We start from the raw sequence: 21,728 nt of genomic DNA, 5'->3' as shown, positions 1-21,728 counted from the left end.
AGCACCCTTTGAAGAGCTCGGAAGGGATTTTGTCACAGGTGCTCTCCCGAGCTCTGCCTGTAGCTCTGTGCTCCCTCCTGCTCCTGGCACGGCCTCTTTGTCTGGCTCACTGCGGTGGCTGCTAACTGCAGCCAGAAATCATCTATCTCCCTTTCTTTCTCTGCTTCAGACACTTCTGTCTTGTGTTAGTGCTTTGAATGGACCGGAAAAAAAAAGAAAAAAGCAACTGTCTGAAATGAGAGTGCAGATGAGATGAGCACAGACAGAAGGAAAATGTTTTTGAAAAGGGAATAGGTGGGAGGAGGAGAAACACCGTAGGCTTTTAATAAGTAGTTTAGTTTTATTCTTGTGCTGTGTTTGTTTCATGTTTCCTAGCTCAGATTGAAGGGATTACAGGCTGTGTAGATTTTATGTTCAGGTCCCACTCATGTGACCAAACTCTATAGACTTCATAGGAGACAGTTTTCTTTCTTTCTTACCCTCTTAGGAAACAGGCGATGGTTTATTCTCGGTGCCCTCTCACAGACCTGCTCTGCAAATGGATGCCGTATGTAACTCCCAGCTTCAAGAAGAGTCAGGGAGTGATACTGTCCAATTCTGTCTGCAGTTTCACTTGGTCTTAGTTTTTTTTTCTTCCTCGTGCAATTTCCTTTGAAGATCAGCCATGAAAAATTTAGCATTCAGGCTGCACCCAGAGGCTGCTTGCGAGAAGTGGGGCTGTGATGTAGAGATGGTCCCAGCAGTGATCCCAAGAGGACGGCACTGCAGGACTGCCTGCTGCCGGGGCTGTAAACGCTAGCAGGAGGAGCACGCAACATCTCGAGCAGATAGGTGGATGCCTTAGTGGAAGTGTGATGCCAGCTCAAAGTCGGACTATGTTCTTAGACCTCACAAACGTAGTGAAACCCGGGCTGTGTGGGTCAGAGACCTCTGACACTTCTCATGGCTGCAGCTGTAGATGCGTTGCATTGTTTGCCTCCTACAGAGACCTGGTAGGTAAACAAGCGCCTTTCAGATGAATCTGAACACAGGGCAGCGTTCTGTGTTGCTGACCCCTTCAGTTTGTCTGTAGGTCAAAACCAACAACTGGTCTTGTAGAGAACCTTAATTAATCAAAGCTTTCTTAAAAGAACCCAGAGAGCTCATCTTGGAGGTGCTGTGTCAGAGGTTTCCTTGACTTCAGTTTACATGACAAGCTCCATCCTCAGGTGTTTCATGATGCTCACTTTATACAGGCAAAGTAGAAGTTGCCCTTTGTAATGAAGTCTTGCTTCATGTCTTGCTGTTCAGAGGCACTAAACAAAATTGGTCATCTTACGTATTTGTTTGGTGGCTAAGCAGGTAAGGGGATTTTGTCTCTGGGAAGAACCTTGTGGATGCGTGATCCCAACGTGCTCTACCTGCGATGCACTCGTGCTTGCTTTAGGTTAGTGTAACACCCCTTATCTCAGAGTGGCTCCTAATTACAACCAGAGAACAGGATTTCTAACGGAGGAGAAAATTAGGCTCAATGGCTTCTAGTGCAACTGGCATGGGCATGAGGTGCTCTTTTTGGATTAGTGTAGCTTCACGTGTGCTATGCTTTGTGCCTCTAATGCTAAAGATAACAAGAGGTGAATAATCAGGTTGTATTTATTAGGGGACATCACCAAGACGCTCAAATGGGTTTTGTTCAGTACTTGGAAGAGAACCAGCGCTGAGTTTTTTGCCACCTCGGTTGCTGACCTGCCTGCCTTTAAGCCCCAGCCTTGTCTCTAAGTGCTTTTATGTTGTTTGACAACTGCAGGTGGGGAAGGAGACACCTCCCTGAACTCAACACAGCGTGGTGGGTCCTGGCCTCTTGGTAGGGGGATTTCAGGAAATTACTGGAAAGTCATGCTAGGGTTCTCTGGTAATGCACCGATGGAAGGGGCAGGACTACTCACTCAAGTTGCCAACTGAAATTATAGGCTTTTGGTTTTGTGTTGGGTTGCACCTGGCGTGGGAGGGAAAAGTGTATCGAACTTGGGACTTTTGCGCAGCAGTGTGGAAGAAGAGCTACAAACTCACCTCCAGTGCTTTTGCATGGCATTCATCTGGTTTTTCATATGTTAAGCTACTATTAGATCACAGTTGTTCTTGTGGATTGGTTACTTGCATGAAATACTATATACTTTTGTAACCTGAACTCACACTACTCTTGGGCAGGTGATAACTGCCTTCTTGGTTGATCTTCACATCATGATTATCCCTTCAATTAACATTTCTCTGCATGTTGCTTCTTAAGAATACTCTACCTATGCACCTGAGTTTTCTTCGTGTCCATGGACATGCCTTTGTGGACTGTCCCACATCATGTGTATTACTAGTTTTTGGAAACCTCTGTTTTTTGGGGGTTCAGAAAACGGATGAGACTTTTGGAAATGCATCCATCTTCAATTTCTCTGGGCTAGAACCTTCTCTTTGCAAGAAATACGTTACTTTGGAATGCTGCCTGCGCATATGTTGCCTGTTTCTAATGCCATCGGTAGATACTGTCCATCTGAGAACATTACACTTCGTTCCTTCCTGAAGAAACACCATACTTTTGTGCCAAGTTTGCAGTAAGCTGCAGCCAATAGTCTGGCTTTTAAAACTGAAATCCAAAGGGTAACAGCAGTGAGAGGAGACGGTAGGCTCTTCTGCGTGGTCTTCTACAAACATCCCAAGGTGTTTCACCCCGTTTGAGATTTACTGCGTTTACTTCTGTGTGTACTCGTTGGTTTTATTGGAGTGAGAGTGGCCTAGCAGGCAGTGCTGGGATCTGGGCTTCGGCTGCTGCGTTCTGGGCCCCATTTTGGTGCTGAGTTGCCAAATTCTGTTATCTTCTGTGTTTTTCGCTTCACCCATCTTACAATGATTGTACCCTTTGTGCTGCTCACCGGTATGGCAGTTAATGAGCACTGACTAACCGCTAAGTTTTTGAGATCACTTGAAGGAGAGGGGTGGCAGCGCGCACAACGCCATCCCTGCGTGAGAAGCCGTACCTGCTTCACCGCGGGCGCCCAGGCAGCTGCCGTTCTGCAGGTAGATGGAGACGACATGCAGCCAGATTAGTTTGCACTGGCCAGTGCATGCTGTAAAGCAAAATGTTCTCTTCATCCTAGTTCATGTGAGCACCCCCCTTTATGGATGGCTCCTCGTGGAAGGACAGTTCTGTATGTTGACAGCAGAGATGAAAACGAAATGCATCAGCTGGGAGCCACGGTGCTAACCCAACAGAAAGGAGATGTTTCTTACTGGGTCCACTGGCCTGAGCTCTCTGCTGTGGTTATCCTCACTTGTCCTCTTTCATTCTTAATAATTTTGGCAGTGCTTCCTTCTCTGGTCTCTTCCCTCTTAAGCTGAAGACTTTGTACTGTTTAAATTGACCTGTTCCTTTGTGCCACAGTCAAAAGTTCATTGGGGGGTGTCTTTGTTTTTGCAAATGGGTTTATGTCTTATAGAAAAAAAACCCCAAAAAAACGCCAACCGAGTAAATGCAGAGCAGAGCTGTAAATAGCAGTGTCCTGGTAATTGCTGTACCAACTTAGATGAAAGTATTAGTTAGTGATTAAATGTCAACAGGTTTCATAAACAGCAAATGTCTTTAAGTTGACATAAAGAAGGCCTCTCTGGAGGTCATTGTAAATACCAGATTTATTGTGCCTCAGTGGAGAATGTGCTGAAAATGGAAAGGGAAATGTCACCATAGATCTTTAGAGTGTCTCAGTAAAACAGAAGGGTTGTTGCTGCCTGCAGTAAAAAGCTTTTAACTCCTTGAAAGAACCTGTTGACAAACCATATTTAATACTTGGTAATTTATTAATAAAACGTTCGTTTCTCAGGTCAGACTATGATGACTGGAGACCAGCCCTGGCCAGCTTGCTTCAACCTATCCCGTTTCCCAAGGAGTAAGTCTGCACTGTCTTAGTGTTTACCAGGTTATTCTTGTAACTGCTGCTTTGTGGTGAAATGTAATGTCAAGTAAAAACTGGTAGTAATAGGAGCATTGTGCCTCTACTATTGATTGAGAGTCTAGAGTTGGTTTTGGCTGATGCAGAGAGACATGAAGACTTTCCCATGCTCATCCTCCTTCCCCATTTCTCTTAGATGATCCTGAAGAGGAAAATGGTTAAGTAGAGACAGGCAGACAGGAAAGGAAGGCAAGCTGGTGAGGAGGAGAGCAAAGTGAGAGATTTAGTGGAGGAGGATGCTTTACTGGCGTCACAGAGACTCGTTTCATTTGTATTTTACATTAAAAGAAGAAGGTTACCCTATGGATCAGCCAATCTCCCTTGGAAACCTATTAATGAACAGTAGTGTTTGTAAAATGCAGACCTCCACAGACAAACTTTACAACCTATAATTGTACAATTTGCTGGTTTATCACATCCCCTAATGACCTGGTGTCTTGAATCGGAGAGGTCTAATCCTCTGTGCCGGGTTACCTGGGCTACAGCGAGAGCTTGGAGATAGGCAACAGAGACATCATTTACCTAAGTCAAACTGAATCCTGGGGGAGGTGTAAACCATACCATGATGGAAGGCACTTCACAGAATGACCACTAATCGCTTTACTGATGTATGATGTTAATTGGTTGTGACCATACCTTAATTGCATTGCAATTAAAGAATTCACCGGGCTCTTGGAGGTAGCCAAAATTCTGTGTGTAATTATAGAGCTGTTCTGTAAGTCTTTTACTTACTTTCTTCTGACCCAAAGCTCCCAGTGACATTAGTCAGAGCCTTGTCTAAGACAGGGCTCAGGAAAAGCGACAAGATTTGTTCCAGGTGATTTCCCTCCCACACCCCTTGACTTTTCCCCCCTAGATTAGTTAAGGAGACTTTACCTCATCTTTTTTGGAGAGATTATTCTTTTTGTCTTGTGTGCTGCAGTTGTTTTGCAAATCCTTTTATTATCTGGAAAGAACTGGAAAGTGGTTGTTTGGTTTTTGTTTGGGTTTTTTTCCCCCCCCTCCCTCCCCTTCTCCCAAGTCCTTACACTCTCCTGTTTTCAATTTCAGGGCTCTTGCACATGAGAAATTCACAAAGTAAGTTTGTGGGGCTTGTTTGTTTTATCGAAGGGGGTAATTACTGAAAATACTTGTACTAGTCAATAATAGCAATGATGCATTATTCAATGTTGTGTCTCTAATGCTTTTTATCTGTGAGGGGCTGTAAGCGTGTTCTGTTAGCAATAAAAAGATGTAGTTTTCTTTGTAATTTACTGTGACGGCAGAAGCCCAAGGACTAGAGACACTGAATGCTGATAGAATTTACAAACGAGTTTGTCACTGCACATCTCTGAAAGCTTTTCTAGGCTGTTGTGAATAGACACTGTCCTTGGTAATCACTTTGAGACTTCATGTTTCCTTCCTGTGGAAGCAGTTCAACTTGTTTCTTTCTAAAGTGCATTAATATATATTGTTTAAAGTGTAATCCAAGAGAAATGTGACACTTGTGTGAATGCTGCAACCAGCAACTGCTTATTCTTGTCCTTTAACCTTTTTTTTTTTTTTTTTTTTTTTTTTCCTTCCCAGGGAGCTGAAATATGTGATTCAGAGATTTGCAGAAGACCCGAGGCAAGAAGTGAGTTTTATTGGCAGTTTACACAGAGTATTAATTGGAGGAATTGCAAGTATACTTGTTCAGAAAATCTCTCCTTAAGTAGTTTGTTTCAAAACATGGTGTAATTTTGCTGTGCTGAAGTCTCTCAGGAAGTAATAGCCACTCAGCACACACAGTCTTAGTATGAATGGTTTCTTGCCTTATGTATAAACATGTGTTGTGACCTCCTCGTCTGGCATCAGTTGATGTCCTTGCTCCTTATTAAACTGCAACCAGCAAGATTTTCCCACTCTGTTGAATCTCTCAGAGCTTTTCTGTACAAAAAAAAAGGGCAGCAAAATACAGCGATCCATACAGCTTACAAAATAACAGGTTTTATTTAGCTGCATTTCAGTTACATTGTGTGCAAATGACCGTAATTCTCATGAATTAGAAGGAGAAAGGGGGTGGGAGGTGTGTTACTGGAATGAGTGCATAGCTATAGCCTCATGGTGGCTGACTGCTTCATAACTGCACGTGTAGCTTGTTCAACATCATCAGCTTTGGCTGAGTCAGAGCAAGCCTCTCATCCACATTCATTTTTGGTGCTGGCATAAAGGGAAGAAAGCTCGTCCAGACTGTGGGTGAGGAGGCTGTGTCATCGTCATCATTGTCCAGAACTCCTGATTTTCATGGTTTTAGCCTTTGTGAGCGGTAGTCATCCTTGTCAGATAAGAGAAACCTTCTTGTCTTAGAACAGCACCAGGATTTCATCTGTTCACTACTGCGACAGGCCCGAAGGAAAGAGCATGGACTTCCTCCCACACACACCTCAAAAACTGAAATAGAATATCTGTCTCTTCAAGGGGGAAAAAACAAAACAAAACAAAAAGCTTAATTATGATGTCTTTGTTAAACTGGGACGAGATGTAGTAACCTCTGCAGTGGGCCAAATTGAGACTAATGGTTGCTCACTGGTGCCAGTTCTTCTGTGCAGCTTCTGTCTTGTGGATCCCTGTTGAGCTTCCCTTGTGGATTTCCTTCACCCTGACTCTGGTCAAATTTCATTATAACAGGAGTAATAAGAATTTTTAATATTTGGAATGAGCAAGCCATCAGCCACTGCATTTGGTATGCAGATCACACCAGTAGTGTAGAGACACATGCTGGGAGGATGGGGTGAAAATGACAGAAGCTCAGAAATTTGAGTCTTTTTTTGTTTGTTTGTTTTTTGGTTGGTTTTTGTCCAAGTGAAAGGAGCTGTTCTAGATTAGAGCCATTTTGTGTGTGATTTGTGTAAAGGGAACGAAAAAGGCCATGCAATTAGCGATGATACAGCTTCCCTCCTTGTTCATACTGAAGAAAAATGGATTCTGGGAGTGGAGACTTGCCTGCAGCTCTATGGATTGTTATATTAACGGTGAAATTCCCAGCAGTCCCCGGTTTTACAGTTACTTTTTCTGGCCCAGTGTGGGAGATGCTGGTGATTACTGGCAGGAACTTTAACCTTCTCAATGTCTTCACGTTTTGGCAGGTCCACTCATGTTTGCTGAGTGTGCGGGCTGGCAAAGACGGCTGGTTCCAGCTCTACAGCCCTGGAGGAGTGGCATGTGATGATGATGGAGAGCTGTTTGCCAGTATGGTACGTGTCTGCAATAATGTGAGTTTAGTAACTGTGCAGTAACTACTTAGTTACTGCATAGTTGGCAGTAACAGGATTTACTTTCTTTTGTCAAAAAATTACCAAGATCACGGTTCTGTAATCCACAAGCGTTCAGCAGGAAGTCTATATCTTTATCCCACCGAATCCATTGAACGTCCTTGCAGTCACAATGCAATTAACATGTTAGCTTTCTCTTTTTGAACTCTGATGTGTTTTTTCACTGGTAGCGTATGCACAAAAAAAATGCATGTATATACGCGTGTCCATATGTATGTACGTATTTTTGTACTTATAAATAAGCGTGCATGTGTGTCTGTATAAAAAAACCTCTCAGAGAATATGGAATACTGGGAGACAGGGGAGACAGACTGTTCTGTACATCCTCACCTATACTTTTCATTTACAGGCTACCCTGGAATGTAAAAGCCACGGTAACATTGAATTAATCAAAGGATGGATAGATAGATAGAAAGAAAGAATGAACAAACAATGTTCTAGCAGTTTCTTTTCCCAATTATATTGGTAGAAATAAAAATGTTTTAGCAGTTTCTCTGCCTAGTTATATTGTTATGGGGAGTTATAATTAGAAACCAGCATTCCATTTCCCGCAGTTATTTCTTTTGTAACTCTTAGAAGGACTAGGCACGAAATAACAGGTTTTAATCACTGATGCTGGCACTGTCTTCCTGTGCAACCGGGGTCAAGTCATGTAGGTCTCACTGTGTATTAATTCTCCATATAGCAATTGAGATGGAAATGATACTGCTTCTTTTCCCTGGTAAGGGAAAAAACATTTGTTGAAGTTGGCTGTTGGGTATCCAGTGAAGTGACTTTCAGGGGGATCCACACTTTGTGCATCTCCCACATGCTGAACATTTTGGCACATAAAGAACATGCATATCTGTCTATACTTCCAAATTCAGATGGCTCTGGACCTTTGAAACAGATAATGGGCAAAGACTGTTTACAAAAGGTTTCATCCCTCTTCATTGATCCTATGTCTTTTATGTTTGAAACGAAAATTTCTTCAGAACTGTATCGTTTCTCCTGAGGGCTTTTATGGTCTAAGTTATTTATGAGCATCAGGAGAGGGTGTGCCTGAGAAAGCACAATGCTAACACACATTAATATGCAGTACTCTGTGCCCTTTGCAAGGATGTTGATAAATACTTAAAGAGCTGCTAACGACTAACCATAAAGTTCGAAAAACATCCTGTTCTGAGATGGACCTTACATTAGTGTTAGCATCAGTATTTTCTGTCACTCAAGAAAACCTGGAGGAAGGCTTAATGATAACTGCATAAAATGAAATCCTTTTTTGCTTGAAGCTTACTGTTTCTAAGGGCCACCCCTGAACTGATGGATACTTAAGAGAAAAGATTTTGTGTTTTTCAAAAGGCCTTGCTGGTAATGGAGCCATGAGGAAGAAGAACTGCATGATAGCAACTGATCCGCATAGAACTGACCCCATCATGGTGTGGTGGCAATGTTTTCAGCAGTATTGAACATAGTCCGGGCAATACCGTGAACAGGGGGACCACGGGACGTATTTGCAAGCTTATTGTGGTGTAGTGCTGATGTTGAGTCTACGTAATGGAGCTCTTACTGCCCAGGTCATTGGAAACTACAGATTCTCACACGGTGCTCTGCCAGCAAGCTGGTGAATCAGCCACTGGGCCATAAAATAAGACTTTTGGCTAGGAACTTGAAATTCTTTGCAGCTAATCTCTAGGGGTTTTAAATGGGGAAGAATACTGCCAACTTATTCTGTGAGAAGAGGCTCTTTGATCTGTGCAAGTGGCTTTGCATTTCTGCTGTAGGTGTTACTATGTGATATCATCCAATGCTTTCTGGAGCTGGAAGAGAGGCTGCAGGACACTTTGTCAGCTGGGGGACTCGAAGGAGTCTTAGTCCGCGTTCTCAGCCCTTCCTTCCTTTCAGGAGAAAAGGAGCAAAAGGGAAAGCAAGATAATGACCCAAGAGCATGAAAGCACTGAAGTCATCTCTGACTTAGGGCTTAGGACTACTGGTTTTTTTTAAGGCACTCCTTCCTTTCCCAGTCAGCTCCCATCCATTCTGAACAGGTGATTTTGTCCATCACCACCCCTTAACCACGGCTAGTGCAGACAGGAGATCACCAGCACCACTGCCTTTTACCTAGACATCCAGCCCACGCAGCCCTTGCTCACCAGCTGGCATTTCCAGAGAAACTGAACTGCAAACAGATGCGAAAGCAAAATCCCCTGTGGTCCCCCTGGGGCTGGGTTCATCGTGTTACTAGGGAGAGGGGCAATTGCACAGCTGCTCTGATGTTTCCTGGGGAGCCTGTATCAGGCCTCTGGGCTGTCAGCTGAGCTCCTTTATGGAGGAAAACTACCCGCTCCCTCAGATCTCACTAGGCATCACCTTTTTCAAAAAGTCACTTCCAATCAGCAATAAAGCTGTTGAGAGACTGCAACCGTAATTGCAACGAGGGGGGCACTTTCTTTAGGTTTGCTGCAAATACTGACATTTTTTTCACTGTGTAACCATGTCCCTTCCCAATGTAGATGTGTTTCTTAGGCTTACAGCTCTAATTTTAGCTCTGTTTCTCGAACAGGTTCATATTTTAATGGGATCCTGCTATAAAACAAAGAAGTTCCTGCTTTCACTGGCTGAAAATAAGTTAGGACCTTGCATGCTACTGGCTTTGAGGGGTAACCAGACGATGGTAGAGGTAAGCCCTGAACATACGTAGTCATATAGGTTTCTGAGCAATACTCAGATTCAGTTTCACATTGACTTTCCCAGAATTAGATCTAGTGGAACTAGAGAAGCCAAGTTCAGGTTTGTGTCGTACCAAACACCAACAGTGGGCAGCTGTGTTTTTCTGGATTAAGTGGAACGGAATATTGTTCTGCAGATATGAGAGTGAATTAGATGAAAGGTGGGTGCAAGAATTTTTGGAGAGAAAGATTGTTTGCTATAACTCAGTTGGAGAAGCTAAGATGGAAAATAAATGGCCATGATGGTTTAGGCTGTGGCGAGAGGTCAGAATTCAGAACCCCAAGGCTTTTCCATGACTAAATGCCTGATGCTTGTCTTGCCACCTGCAGAATGAGTAGTGCACAGGAAATGCATTTACAAATCCGTATTCACTTGCATTATTACACATTTTGTGTGCTTATGATTGGTTATTTTTGTTGCACTAATAGTTTATAAATATTTTTCTGGGTTTCTTTAGAGAAGTTTCATGATAAATGTCTTCATATATTTTAAACAGAACTAGAGGGTGGTTAAATCGGTGGAAGGAGTTACAGTTTTCATTGACTTAGATCTGTGCATGCTAACTTCATCCAGTAAATAAAAGTGTGCTGCATGAATTTGAATATAATGTTGCTTGATTTTTTTCATTAAAAATAATGGAGGGAATAAAAATTTTGCATTTTAATTGCAATGGCATGACCTGTAGCAGAAAAGGAAAGGCAGTGTGGAGGGGGCAGCTTGTTTGAAGCCTCTGTGACCCAATGGAACCATCCCCTGGTGTTGTGACTTTCTCCTGGCAGCCCCTTGCCCAGGGGTGAGTCAGGCGTGTTCCCACTGAGATGGAAGGTGTCCTGGGCACAGCAGGAAGCTCCCTGGATCTTCTCGTGGAGCTTCTCTGGCCTTTGCCCATCCTGCCTTATAGAATGGGTATACTTCACATGCATTCTGCTTGCACAGAAACCCCAGTACTTAGGGACAGAAAATCCAGCACTTAGCTGCTTGGCTCTACTGCTCATCTGTAATGTTCCCAGCCTGCCAATCTGCAGTCTAGCCGGTGTACCTGGGAAATACTGGATCGATTGTACCTGTTCTGAAGCGGGCTGTGGCATGAAGCCATCTTCCAGGTCTGATGTAAAGTAATTGCACTTCTCAGTCAGAAGGAATGAGCACTAATGGAAAACAGGATAGATAGGCTGACTTTCAGATACTAGAGTTCGTTCTTTACAAATAAAAAATTGGTTTCTTGTGTTGGAAGGTCAGTAGATATTGCTATGATCTTCTAATCTAGCCTGCATAATGCATGCTCTAAAAATTTACCCCGTAATTTAAACTACCGTGCTGCCCACTGTAATTGGGATATTTGGAAGAAAGTGAAGGTAAGCACTGCAGTGACCGCTCTTCTTTCATTCTGCTGCTAGATTTTGTGTTTGATGCTGGAATACAACATCATCGATAATAATGACACACAACTCCAGATCATCTCTACCCTGGAAAGCACAGACGTGGGAAAGAGAATGTATGAACAGCTGTGTGACAGGCAGAGGGAGTTAAAAGAGCTGGTATGTCGCCCTGCATGCAGTATTGCCATAGCACATTGTGGTCTGTACTCTCCAGAAATGGAGGTACAAAAGAAAGACAAGCAGGGTGTGAAATTCCTGGTTAACAACAGGATGGGAGCAGTATTTGGAAGATTTTACTGTGAATATATATACTGTGGGTTGTTTACTGACGTGTCTTATCCCATACTGTGTTTATGTATGATACTCAATAACCTGCTTAGAATCTATGTGAAAGAATAGAGGTGAAATCCCGCTGTCTTAAGATCTTACAAGTCAGCTTGTCAAATTCTGCCACCTTTTGACATATGAGTAGCAAATGGTTTTAGTGCTCGCCAGCATTTCTTAATGCTTTGACATTCACAGCATTTTACTGAGATGGTCTTTAGGTCTAGTTCTCGGAGGCTAGAGCCTATGAGAAAAAGATCTTTTCCTGATTTTAAAGTCAGGATCTTCAGATTGAAGATAGATCTGCTCTCATTAGCACTTTTTCACCTATGCAAATACACCCAGAGTCTTCCTCTTCCCTCTTTCAGATTTATGTTTGTCGTCTTTAACCCCTGCTGCCAGCCTGAAAAGTATATGCTTTTTTTTTTTTTGAAGACAAATTATTTTGTCAGCGGTGCAGTCTCAACCCCTTTGCTATCTTAGCCCAGCATTTTAAGCCTGTTGGCTTTTAAAGTGAAAGTAACCAAGTAGTGGCAGGCTGCATCAGACACGATGCTGCCCCGTGGCACAGAGACCACCAGCTGCGGTTAGTGGATGTCCCCTGGGTGGCAACAGGCCTGCATCTGGCACTCAGAAAAAAATCTGTCCGTGCAGAAAAAAACAGAGAAGAGGTGGAAGGGCTGGCAGGGAGCTTTGTAACCGGAGCAGGATTTGCTTTAGCAAAGAGCTTGCTATGCTTCGGTTGGTCTGAAATGTAGAATGGCAGCTTCTTTGACTAAAATATCTTTTCTCTTGCAGCAAAGAAAAGGTGGTCCCACAAGGTTAACACTGCCATCCAAGTCCACAGTAAGTTAATCATGTCGATAGAAAAACAAGCTTGGTCTTTCCATATTTAAACACTTGATTTATGTTTGCCATGTGGCACAGTGGTTTTGGTCAGTCAAGAGGGGAGCCATTCCGCTTGCTCTGTCAACATGACCGGAGTTTACACAAGCAAGGGCGTATTTCTGCTCTTGGGTTTGCGCAGCAGTTTCCAACACCAGTACAAGCATCAGACTGTCAGATTTATACTGGTGTGCGGATTTGGAATTTACAATGGGAACTAATGGTGGATTTGGGGACAGAGTACTGCATTAAAAAGCAGACTTCACAATGGCCGGTCCTGGATCTTAGACATGAAAGTCTGAAAGACACCCATCGTCGTTACAGTTCAGCCTGGTGTAAGCCCAGACTTAACTTCACTGAGGCCAGGTAACAGTCCTGGATGCAGTTTGGATCTAGAAGTTGCAGTGAAATCTTTGTTAAGTTAAAAGACCAAGCTTCAACATTTGCTCTGACTGAAGCCTTTGTGTCTCATAAGGATACACATGCAAAGAAAATTTCTGTCCTAATGTCTGGATAAATTTTTCCCAGAGTGTGTGAAGCAACACTGCCACAAGAGCCCAGCAGCTTGCCAAACAAACAGAAACTTCTCTGTGTGGTTCTCTGTTACTGTAAACAAGCAGCTTCATTGTGCAACTCTTGCTGGTTAACAGTATCGGTGACACCACTGCAGCGGATTGCAGGCTGAGTCGTCAATAATCTTGCTTATCCATCTGTTGTTTGCTTTCAGGATGCAGACCTGGCCCGCTTGCTAAGCTCGGGATCCTTTGGAAATTTGGAAAACCTCAGCCTGGCCTTTACCAATGTGACAAGTGCTTGTGCTGAGCACCTCATTAAACTGCCTTCACTCAAGCAGCTGAACCTGTGGTCAACTCAGGTAAGGGCTTTGCAGACTGAAACTCAGAGCACGAATCAGTGCTGACTAATTCTGAAAGTTCACATTACTTCAGCGCAAGAAGAGTGTGTGAAGAGGCTGGCTTAGAGCGAGTTTGCCCTCATGCTGGTTTTACAGGGCCTTTCTATGGTATAGCTCATCTTGGAGGCTGGTTTTTCTTTTTTTTTGTTTGTTTGTTTTTGTTTTAATTATAAAAGGGTTGCTGCTACCTTGGGTGGAATGTTCCAGTTAGGTGTTGTTGATACTGTGTATTTTGCAGTACACGTGCTGCAGTTCATCTGAGAAGTGCTTACAACATCACCCATCTAGGATGAAAAAAATGATGCTGTGCAGCTCATCTGGTCGAGCAAAAGAGAGAGTCTGTGCAGCATAGGCAGTGAATTGCCCTGAATGCTGATCAACTAGAATTTCTTTAAAAACAACAGCAACAAAAATAAACTCAAATAATGAATAGAGGGGAAACTATAATGAGAACATGTTTATTTTGTAAGCAAAAAGTTAACTGGACAAATTACTCAGCTGTTGATTGAAAGAGCTTTTAAAGTTAATTTTTTCTTTTGCATTTCCCTGCTGGTTTTGGTCTCTGAGGTTCTCCACTGAATAGGTTTTCCCCATTTTCTGTTAGCACCTATTTGCAGTGCCCGCTGAAAATATGATTATCTCCAGTGCAACCACAAAAAGCAGTGGTTTTTTTTCCACTCAAATGTCATGCAGATATCTTGTTTTGTTTTCCTAACTGCTTTTGTATCCCAGAAGTTTCCTCTTTTTGTGTGGGGAATGTGAAGTAGAATCTGATTGCTTGCTTGTTTTAAGACTGTCATGTATCTCCTCCAGATTTGTCCTAACAATGTAACTCTTGGGTTTGGAAACTTCTTGCTCAAAATGAGTTTGATTTCATTGGATAAAGAGCCTGCTTTTTGTCTGATTTTTTTTTTTTTTTTTTTTAGTAAGTTAAAAAAAAGGGTTTAGATTCCATTTTATTTTGTGATATCCTGGTTTCCATTAATCTAGAGTTTAGAAACAGCAGAAATGAAGTGGGTCAATAGAACAATTACCAATCAATAGTACATTGTTCTTGAGACCAAAATAGCTAATTAATACCACTTGCATTATGCTTTTTTTTAATTTTGTGATGTGGTTGGGAACTGGCTGAGACTGCCATAACCATTTTGTATAGCCTGGGTGGGAGCTCTCTCATACAAAGTCCAGACTTCAAAGGCACCATTCTAATTAAATGATGGCCTGTGGTTAAGTGCGCACAAGTCACTTAATTTTTCTGTTCCCCGTCTGCAAAACGGGGATAAAACTATTTGCTTTCTCTCCTATCATTTGAGATTGTGGTAAACAATCTGAGTGTGGCTTTGAGGGCTCGTCAGCAAACCTCATTTAATGTGCCCCGTTTGTCCTGAGGTACTCGCACACGATGTTTGTGCCTTGTTTGCAAACAACTCTGCTTGTGCCCCACAGTTCGGAGACGCAGGGTTGCGGCTTCTGTCTGAACACCTCACCATGCTGCAAGTGCTCAACCTGTGCGAGACTCCGGTCACGGACGCTGGGCTGCTGGCACTGAGCTGTAAGTGTCCCAAAGAAGCTACAGAGGAAAATTGTTGTGGGTTCGGCGGAATTCACGTGGGCTCGGACAGAAGATTGATTTCTTGGCTGCCACAGCGCTGCTTCTGCAGGGATTCAGGACAGGCCGTGGTTGTCTGTGGGTTTAGCCTTCCCCCCTCCCCGCCCGCTCAGGTGCAGGCAGGGGAAGCAGGACGGTGATTTGAGCCCGACGGTGCTGAGCCGCCTCCTGTGGGCTTTGTTGTTCCAGCCTGTGCTCTAGCTCTTGCCTCTGACTTCACTGACGGCACTTGTCTCCTTCTCACGTGGTGTCCTGTGGCCCTGGGACTTCCCAGCTTTTTTCGCACACCCTCCTGTGGGTGTCCTCTCTGGGTGGGGGTCTGACCTTTTGGCGCAGGAGGGGACGATTGCAAAGCCATGTAGCAACTTGCTAGTGCGTTGAGCAACTGTGCGCAGCAGGTTTCATACCCTCTCTGGCATCTTTTGTTCCTTCTTTTTGGGGAGGTGAAACTCTCGCTATTCTTTATTTAAATAGGGCAAGGCAGAGCGGGGCCATCTGAGCAGCGTTCAGGATTCCCCTGTGCACCGAGAGCTGCTTGACATGCCAGAACGAGACCCTTTCCTACGTCCAACAGTGTATTATAAACCTCGCCTGTTGGGTTTAAGAGCCTCCTTTAACAGGCTTGATCCTACACAGACGTGCCAGACAGGCCAGTAGTTATGGCTCATCTTAGGAAACTATTCTGCTAACTACTGGAGCCTAAAATGGAAGCGGGGGCAGGGAGGGGAGAGGGAGCACTGCTGGATCAGCGTGGCCCCTGCGTGCACCACGCAGAGCACTGAGAACGGGCACTGTTCAGAATAATGTGCAGGAAACTGATTATGAGAAGTTGCCTGAACTCCTTTGAAGTCAGCGGACTTAAGCATACGCTTAATGGCCCTTCCTAAATAGGGACTTTTTCCTGGATGAGGGCCCAAACAGCTGTTTATCCATTCCTACTTCTATATTTTACACTATTCAGCTTTTTCCTGAGAGCGCTGCACATAGTCATGTCTTGTTTATGCTTTGGCCTACTGTAAGCCTGGTATTTTAAGAAAAAGCAGCACGATCATAAATAATCTGTATGTTTTCTCTTTTAGCCATGAAGAGCCTGTGTAGTTTAAATATGAACAGCACCAAACTTTCAGCAGATACCTACGAAGATCTCAAGGTATTTCTGAATTGCATCCCCTAAAGATGAGTAGTAACTGGTGGAGGAGGACTTGCAGATTTAGCCAGTGCATGGTGCTAGTGCCTAGTACAGGGAGAATGGACTGTGTAGCGTGAAAGTCATCTAAGAGGGTGAAATGGGTCACTTTGGGGAGATAATGACCGAAAACAGCATTCTGAGGTTGCTGGCTTTGACGGACGCAGGAAACATTTATTATGTGGGGTGGATAAGTATGAGATGGAATCAGAAACTGATTCTTTTCACCAGTGCTGTTAACAGTCAAGGTTTCATAAACAGATCGTTTCCAATGAGGATAGACAGACAGGCAAAATCGAGTGCACGTCTCCAGAGCCACGTCCTGTGCTGCGACCAGGACCACAGGTAACGTGGGTGAAGAGCATTACGGAGCTTTGATTCAGAGGGCACAGGGAGAATTAAAAGCGTTGAGGGAGGTGCAAGTTTATCTTGACACCTCTGGGACAGCAGCTGGGCTTGATACAGAAGCACCTGCACAAATGCCCAGTTCCCGAGTTTGACATTCAAGACATCTGGGGTTACCGTGTGTGCTGTGAATTTACAACCACTTCAGCAAAATGGTGTAAAGAAGGAGAATGTAACTGTGGGAGGGGAACGGCCCCAGGTGGTTTCAGACAAAGGCAGCCTGAGATGCGTTGGCTTTCATGACCTCGTGTGGCCTTTTGTCTTCACTCTGGTGTTGCATGAGTCGCATGTCCCGCAGCCTTACCTTATAAACCCAGGCGCAGAAACAAGATGAAACTCAACATCATGTTCTCTTGTGTGCTGATGCCTGAGGTTGTGCCAGGTTTAGTCAAAAAGGTCACAACCTTGGGTTGAGTTTCGAACTTGAGGCAAGTCCTGAAACTGCTCTGCTTTCAAAATTCACTGCGAACGTGGATCTTCGGTTCTGGCTGTGGAGCCAGGGCTCCCCCAGGGACTCTGTTGCAGTGCTGCTAGCATGGATTTTTCAAGATCAAGATTTCAAAACTTGTGTCACAATTGTATATGCAAAGAAGTCGTCCTTGGAATTAACAGCTGGCTTGCAGATGGGTTCACACAATGGAGCTTGTATCAGGCCCCAAGCGTTTACAGGCAATCAAGTTCAATGCTGTATTTGGGCCAGGGCTCTGAAATTAAGTCTATTGAAAGGCTCCCCCAGTCCTACCCCTGCTTCTGAGCCCCTTTGCCACTAACTCTCTACCCAAACTGGGATTTTCCTAACCGGTTCCCTGTGCTCTGGTATTGCGTTAACAGTCCTTCCCAGCAACGCCAGAAAGCGACTTGCCAGGGCAAACAGCAAAACTGGCTGTGAGCAAAGTCCCGATGATTGCAGAAAATTAAAAAAGCTGAGAAAACAGGCGTGCGTCACTTCTTCCCCTCTCACCTCTTTCATTGAAATTTATCTTCATGGCCATTTTTTGAGAGCTCTGTGTGTGTTCGAAGGGAGGGTAATAGTTTCTTTCCCTGGGGCGCATGGTTGTAGGTCTGTTGAGAACAGCTCAGACATCAAAGAACGTATTTTTGATACAAATCTTTCCTTCTTCTCCCCTTGGTCTGCGAGAGTGTTTGGGGCACAAGCCAGTGATGACATTTCCTCTCTGCTCCATCCCCCACCCCACTAAACACGCTTGCACACACAGACACCCACATATGTACCAGGCAGGCTGAACCAGACAATAAATAAACACCCACTACTGAAGTCATTATTGCCTAACTGAAAAATTATTTGCTGGCAGTGTCTGTAGGATTATGACTAGCTCTTATCAAAATATGCGTGCACATAAATCAAGCAGTGAGGTAATAATGACTCTTAGAAACTTCCAACTCCTCAATTATGCCCTAGCCTAATTAAACGTGTTTATTTGTTTTGAGAGAATTAGCCGTACAATTATGGTCAGAGAGCATGGAAACGGGACCAACAAGTAGGCACAGTGCAAACAGCCGATTCCCATCTGCCTCGCGCAGGGTAATTCAGGAACAATATGTCCAACCGCGGTGGAGTTATGGAAAGGAGACCGCAGAGACACCAAAAGTTGCTGAGGCGCTCTGGATTTTTGTAATGCATGGAGGGAAAAATCGAGCGATGGCTTCATGCGCAGGCTGGGGAAGGAGCGTATGGCTGGCTGCTGCGGTTTGAATCTGCCGCCTTCACTGCTGGAGTCTTGGCAAACAAATTTTGCTAAGCGTTTGTATAAAAAATAAAGACTGGGGTCCGATCTGGACCTGAACGCTGCTGCATGGGTTGTACTAGAGCCACTAATTTTTGCTGCAGGTGTGACGTAGTTTTGTGTGTCGGTAGAAGCTCAGCATCTTGTTCCTTCCTTGCCACGTGAACACTTCGGCTGGCTGCTGGACCCGGCACTGGTCCTCCGCAGGGCTGAGGTCGTAGCGCATCTTGCTGCAGTTTGTGGCCGCTAGATCGATCTTCCCGGTTTGCTGACGGTACAGATCTGATGGGAACTTTCTCCCCGAGTCCTGAACACGTGACACTAATTCTGACCTTTTCTCACCCTCCCGCGCAGGCTAAACTCCCCAACCTGAAGGAAGTGGATGTCCGCTACACCGAAGCGTGGTGAACTGCCTCCGACGCTTCTCTTTTGCTTCTTACGAGAAGGAAAAGATTTTTAAAGCAAACAGAGAAAAACAAACCGGAAAATAACTTTTGGCTAATACCTGTAGAGCAGCGAGTCCTGAGACTTGATGGCAGGAGTCACGGTTGTGGGGTAGAGGAGTGGCGTTGTGTGTATCAAGGGGGAGGGATGGGGCAAGCCTGGACCCGGCTGGATTCTTTCAGCTTTGTGATTTCGGAATCAACATAATTTAAATCGAAAAGGAGGAGGAAAAAAAAAAAAAAAAAAAAAAGAAAGAAAAAGAAAGGACTTTGTAGCAGCAAGAGGATTATAAAGAGGAAAAAAACCACCTTTGTGGATTTTATTTGCCTTTGTGTTTTATGCCGTGTGGAGGAAAAAAAAAAAAATCATTTGTCATTATTTACCTGGGTTTTCTTGGCTGGCACCCATCCAGTCAGAACTCCTCTTTCACCAGTTTTGCTTCAGAAAATCAAACTTACGAAAATCTCAAGAGAAGAAAACCAAAACCAATATGATTTTCACCTCCTTCCATGTCCTTGCAGTTGTTATGCAAAGTAATTTTGTTGTACATAAGATTTACATAATGCACCTATTTAAGAAAATGGTTCACAAATAACAGGTCTGGGACCTGTGTTTTATTTATGAATTGTTAATTCTTTTACCCTTTTTTTGCGTATAGTACTGTATAAACTAGTTTGCTGTCTTGTTGTTATTATTATTTTTTTTTTAAAGGAATTGTCCTCTTTGAAGAATTGCCTTTTAGTAATGCATACTGTATTATACTCCCTCTCTGTCACAACATTCATCGCGTTGTCTTTTTGATTTCAAAATGCCTCAGATGTTATCAAATAGGAAGGAAAATACCTATCAAGGGGGGTATGGTTGTTGGGGGAGGGGGTGCAGGGCTTAATAAAAGTCGCATTTCCTTCCGAAGTCTGAAAACTTTCTTTAGTCTTTTCAACCACGTCAGGTTTAAACACGGGAGCTGGGGGAAAGGCATCCTTTATTTTGGCAATGGGGTATTCGCAAAACACTGTAGATTTTACAACTTGCCTCGGTTGTTTTCTGTTTATGTCCGATATTTCAAAAAGAGGGAAAAAAAAAAAAAAAAAAGCTCTCCCTCCATTTTGTGCATCAGCTTTTTCTATTGCCCCCCCGCCCTCCCCCCCTCCCCCTACCTGTTCTGTGCACGCATTGTTCTGCATGTTCCTCTGGGGAGACTGAAAAAAATCGCGGTGTTGCTGATCCGATAGCTCTGACCTGTCTGTAAATGTGACTGCTACATTTTTCAAATTCCACAATTGCTTAGAAGATGATTTTTTTAAAATTGTGGTTTCTTTTATAACTACGCTGTTGACTTTTACTTTTTTTTTTCAGAATGAGCCTTCATTGTACAGAGCTGCTTATTTAAAAAAAAACAACAACAAAAAAAACAAAAATAAGTTTTTCTTCTGTTTAACACCTTTATTTTATTCTTCAGCACCTCAAGGTTTCACATACAGCCAATGTAATTTTTTATATATAAATATATATATTTAATCTTATTCAATGGAAGCCAAGCTTTTGGTTGTGTTTTTTGTTTGTTTGTTTCTGTTTTTTTTAAACTTTGTTGCTGTGTAGACAACCCCTACCCAAATCATGGGGTGGTTTTTTTTCTGTTTTTCTTTTTTTCTTTTTTTTTCTTTTTTTTTTTTTTAAATAAATGAAACAGAAATTGAGTCTTAACTCACATGGTGTGCCAGGTTTCACCCCCCCCCCCCCCTTCAAATCCCAAACTGTATGAGGATGCAGTATGGGAAGAAAGAAAATGAGAAAAAAAAAATAAAAGAAGAAAAATTATGCCAACATTTTCCTTAGCACTGTTGCTTTTACCAATGGTTTACTACTACTGTTCTGTAGCTGTGTACAAAGAGATGTGAAATAATTTCAGGCAAAAATAAACTGTAAGTGAATATCTTTTAGCTGCGTGCTTTGTGTTTCCTTTGAAGGAAGCTTTTGCAGGCCCGATGGCGTGAGGATGGTGTGGGAGGCGCAGAGGCCGGAGCTGGAGGACGATGGCTTTCTGAGGACGGTGTCCCCAAGAGCCACGGTGTCCCCAAGAGCCGCCCTCTTGCCGCTCGCTCGGTGCTGCTGCTCTGCTCCCCACACGCGTGCCTCAGCGCTGCCCTGTTCCCCGTTTGCAAACCGGGGGGACCAGCAGGCAGCCGCCTGGGTGTCTTCCACCAGTCACCAGGTTTTGAGGCACCGTCACCTCAAGGGGACGAGGAGGAGGAGGACAGCTGCATCTCTGCGCGTCTGGTTCTTGCATCCCTCCCCGAGACCATTTATCTGCACCGTTCCTAATCCGGCACGGGCTCAAGGAGTTCTTTGCACTGGCCATCAAAAGAGTTGCATTGGTGGGTCTTTTTTTGTGCTCGTTGCCTGAAGTAGGCAGTGCTGGGAACACTGGGGCATTTCCAGACTGGAGAGGGGGGGCTCCTGTATCTTCAGGTGCGTTTCAGGGCAGCGTCCGAAGGGAAGGATCTGCTGCGTTTGCGTCCTGCTCGCTGTCCTTGATGAAGCCTGCCGCTGGGTGGGCTGCATGCCAGCGGATAAAATCCAGCTGGAACTTCACAACTCTGCGTCGATCGTCTAGGCAATTACTAAACTTCTTTAGCTTTTAAACAAATGGGCCCCGCTTGAAACCAATTCCTGCAGCTGTTCTGAGAGCCACCTTCGTCATGTATGTTACCTGGCTCCTGTGCTCTCATTTTTATCTGTGTTTCTGTCCTATTCCGCGAGACTTTAGGAGATGGGAAGACAAAAGCGTTCGTACGGTGTTTCCAGCCGAGGTAAGACGTGCTCACAGGACGGCCCTTGATAACGAGAATAAACCGTGCCGTT

The 21,728-nt window shown here is 44.0% G+C and overlaps 1 protein-coding gene across 3 annotated transcripts in view; it reads left to right on the top strand.

Moving 5' to 3' along the window:
• Positions 1-20,806, top strand: part of CMIP (c-Maf inducing protein) — a 139,073-nt gene extending 118,267 nt beyond the window's left edge. For all 3 annotated transcript variants that reach the window (XM_055819207.1, XM_027782938.2, XM_027782939.2), the window contains 11 exons: positions 3,846-3,911; positions 5,025-5,051; positions 5,541-5,589; positions 7,082-7,189; positions 9,810-9,926; positions 11,374-11,514; positions 12,478-12,525; positions 13,292-13,438; positions 14,924-15,029; positions 16,166-16,236; positions 18,777-20,806. In XM_055819207.1, the coding sequence (XP_055675182.1) occupies positions 3,846-3,911; positions 5,025-5,051; positions 5,541-5,589; positions 7,082-7,189; positions 9,810-9,926; positions 11,374-11,514; positions 12,478-12,525; positions 13,292-13,438; positions 14,924-15,029; positions 16,166-16,236; positions 18,777-18,830 (934 nt within the window). In that variant the 3' untranslated portion in view covers positions 18,831-20,806. The remainder of the gene's footprint in view (positions 1-3,845; positions 3,912-5,024; positions 5,052-5,540; positions 5,590-7,081; positions 7,190-9,809; positions 9,927-11,373; positions 11,515-12,477; positions 12,526-13,291; positions 13,439-14,923; positions 15,030-16,165; positions 16,237-18,776) is intronic.
• The last annotated feature ends 922 nt before the right edge of the window (positions 20,807-21,728 follow it).

The sequence above is a fragment of the Falco peregrinus genome, chromosome 14 (assembly GCF_023634155.1).
Source record: "Falco peregrinus isolate bFalPer1 chromosome 14, bFalPer1.pri, whole genome shotgun sequence".
Taxonomy (NCBI): domain Eukaryota; kingdom Metazoa; phylum Chordata; class Aves; order Falconiformes; family Falconidae; genus Falco; species Falco peregrinus.
This window is presented reverse-complemented; position numbering and strand designations above follow the sequence as displayed.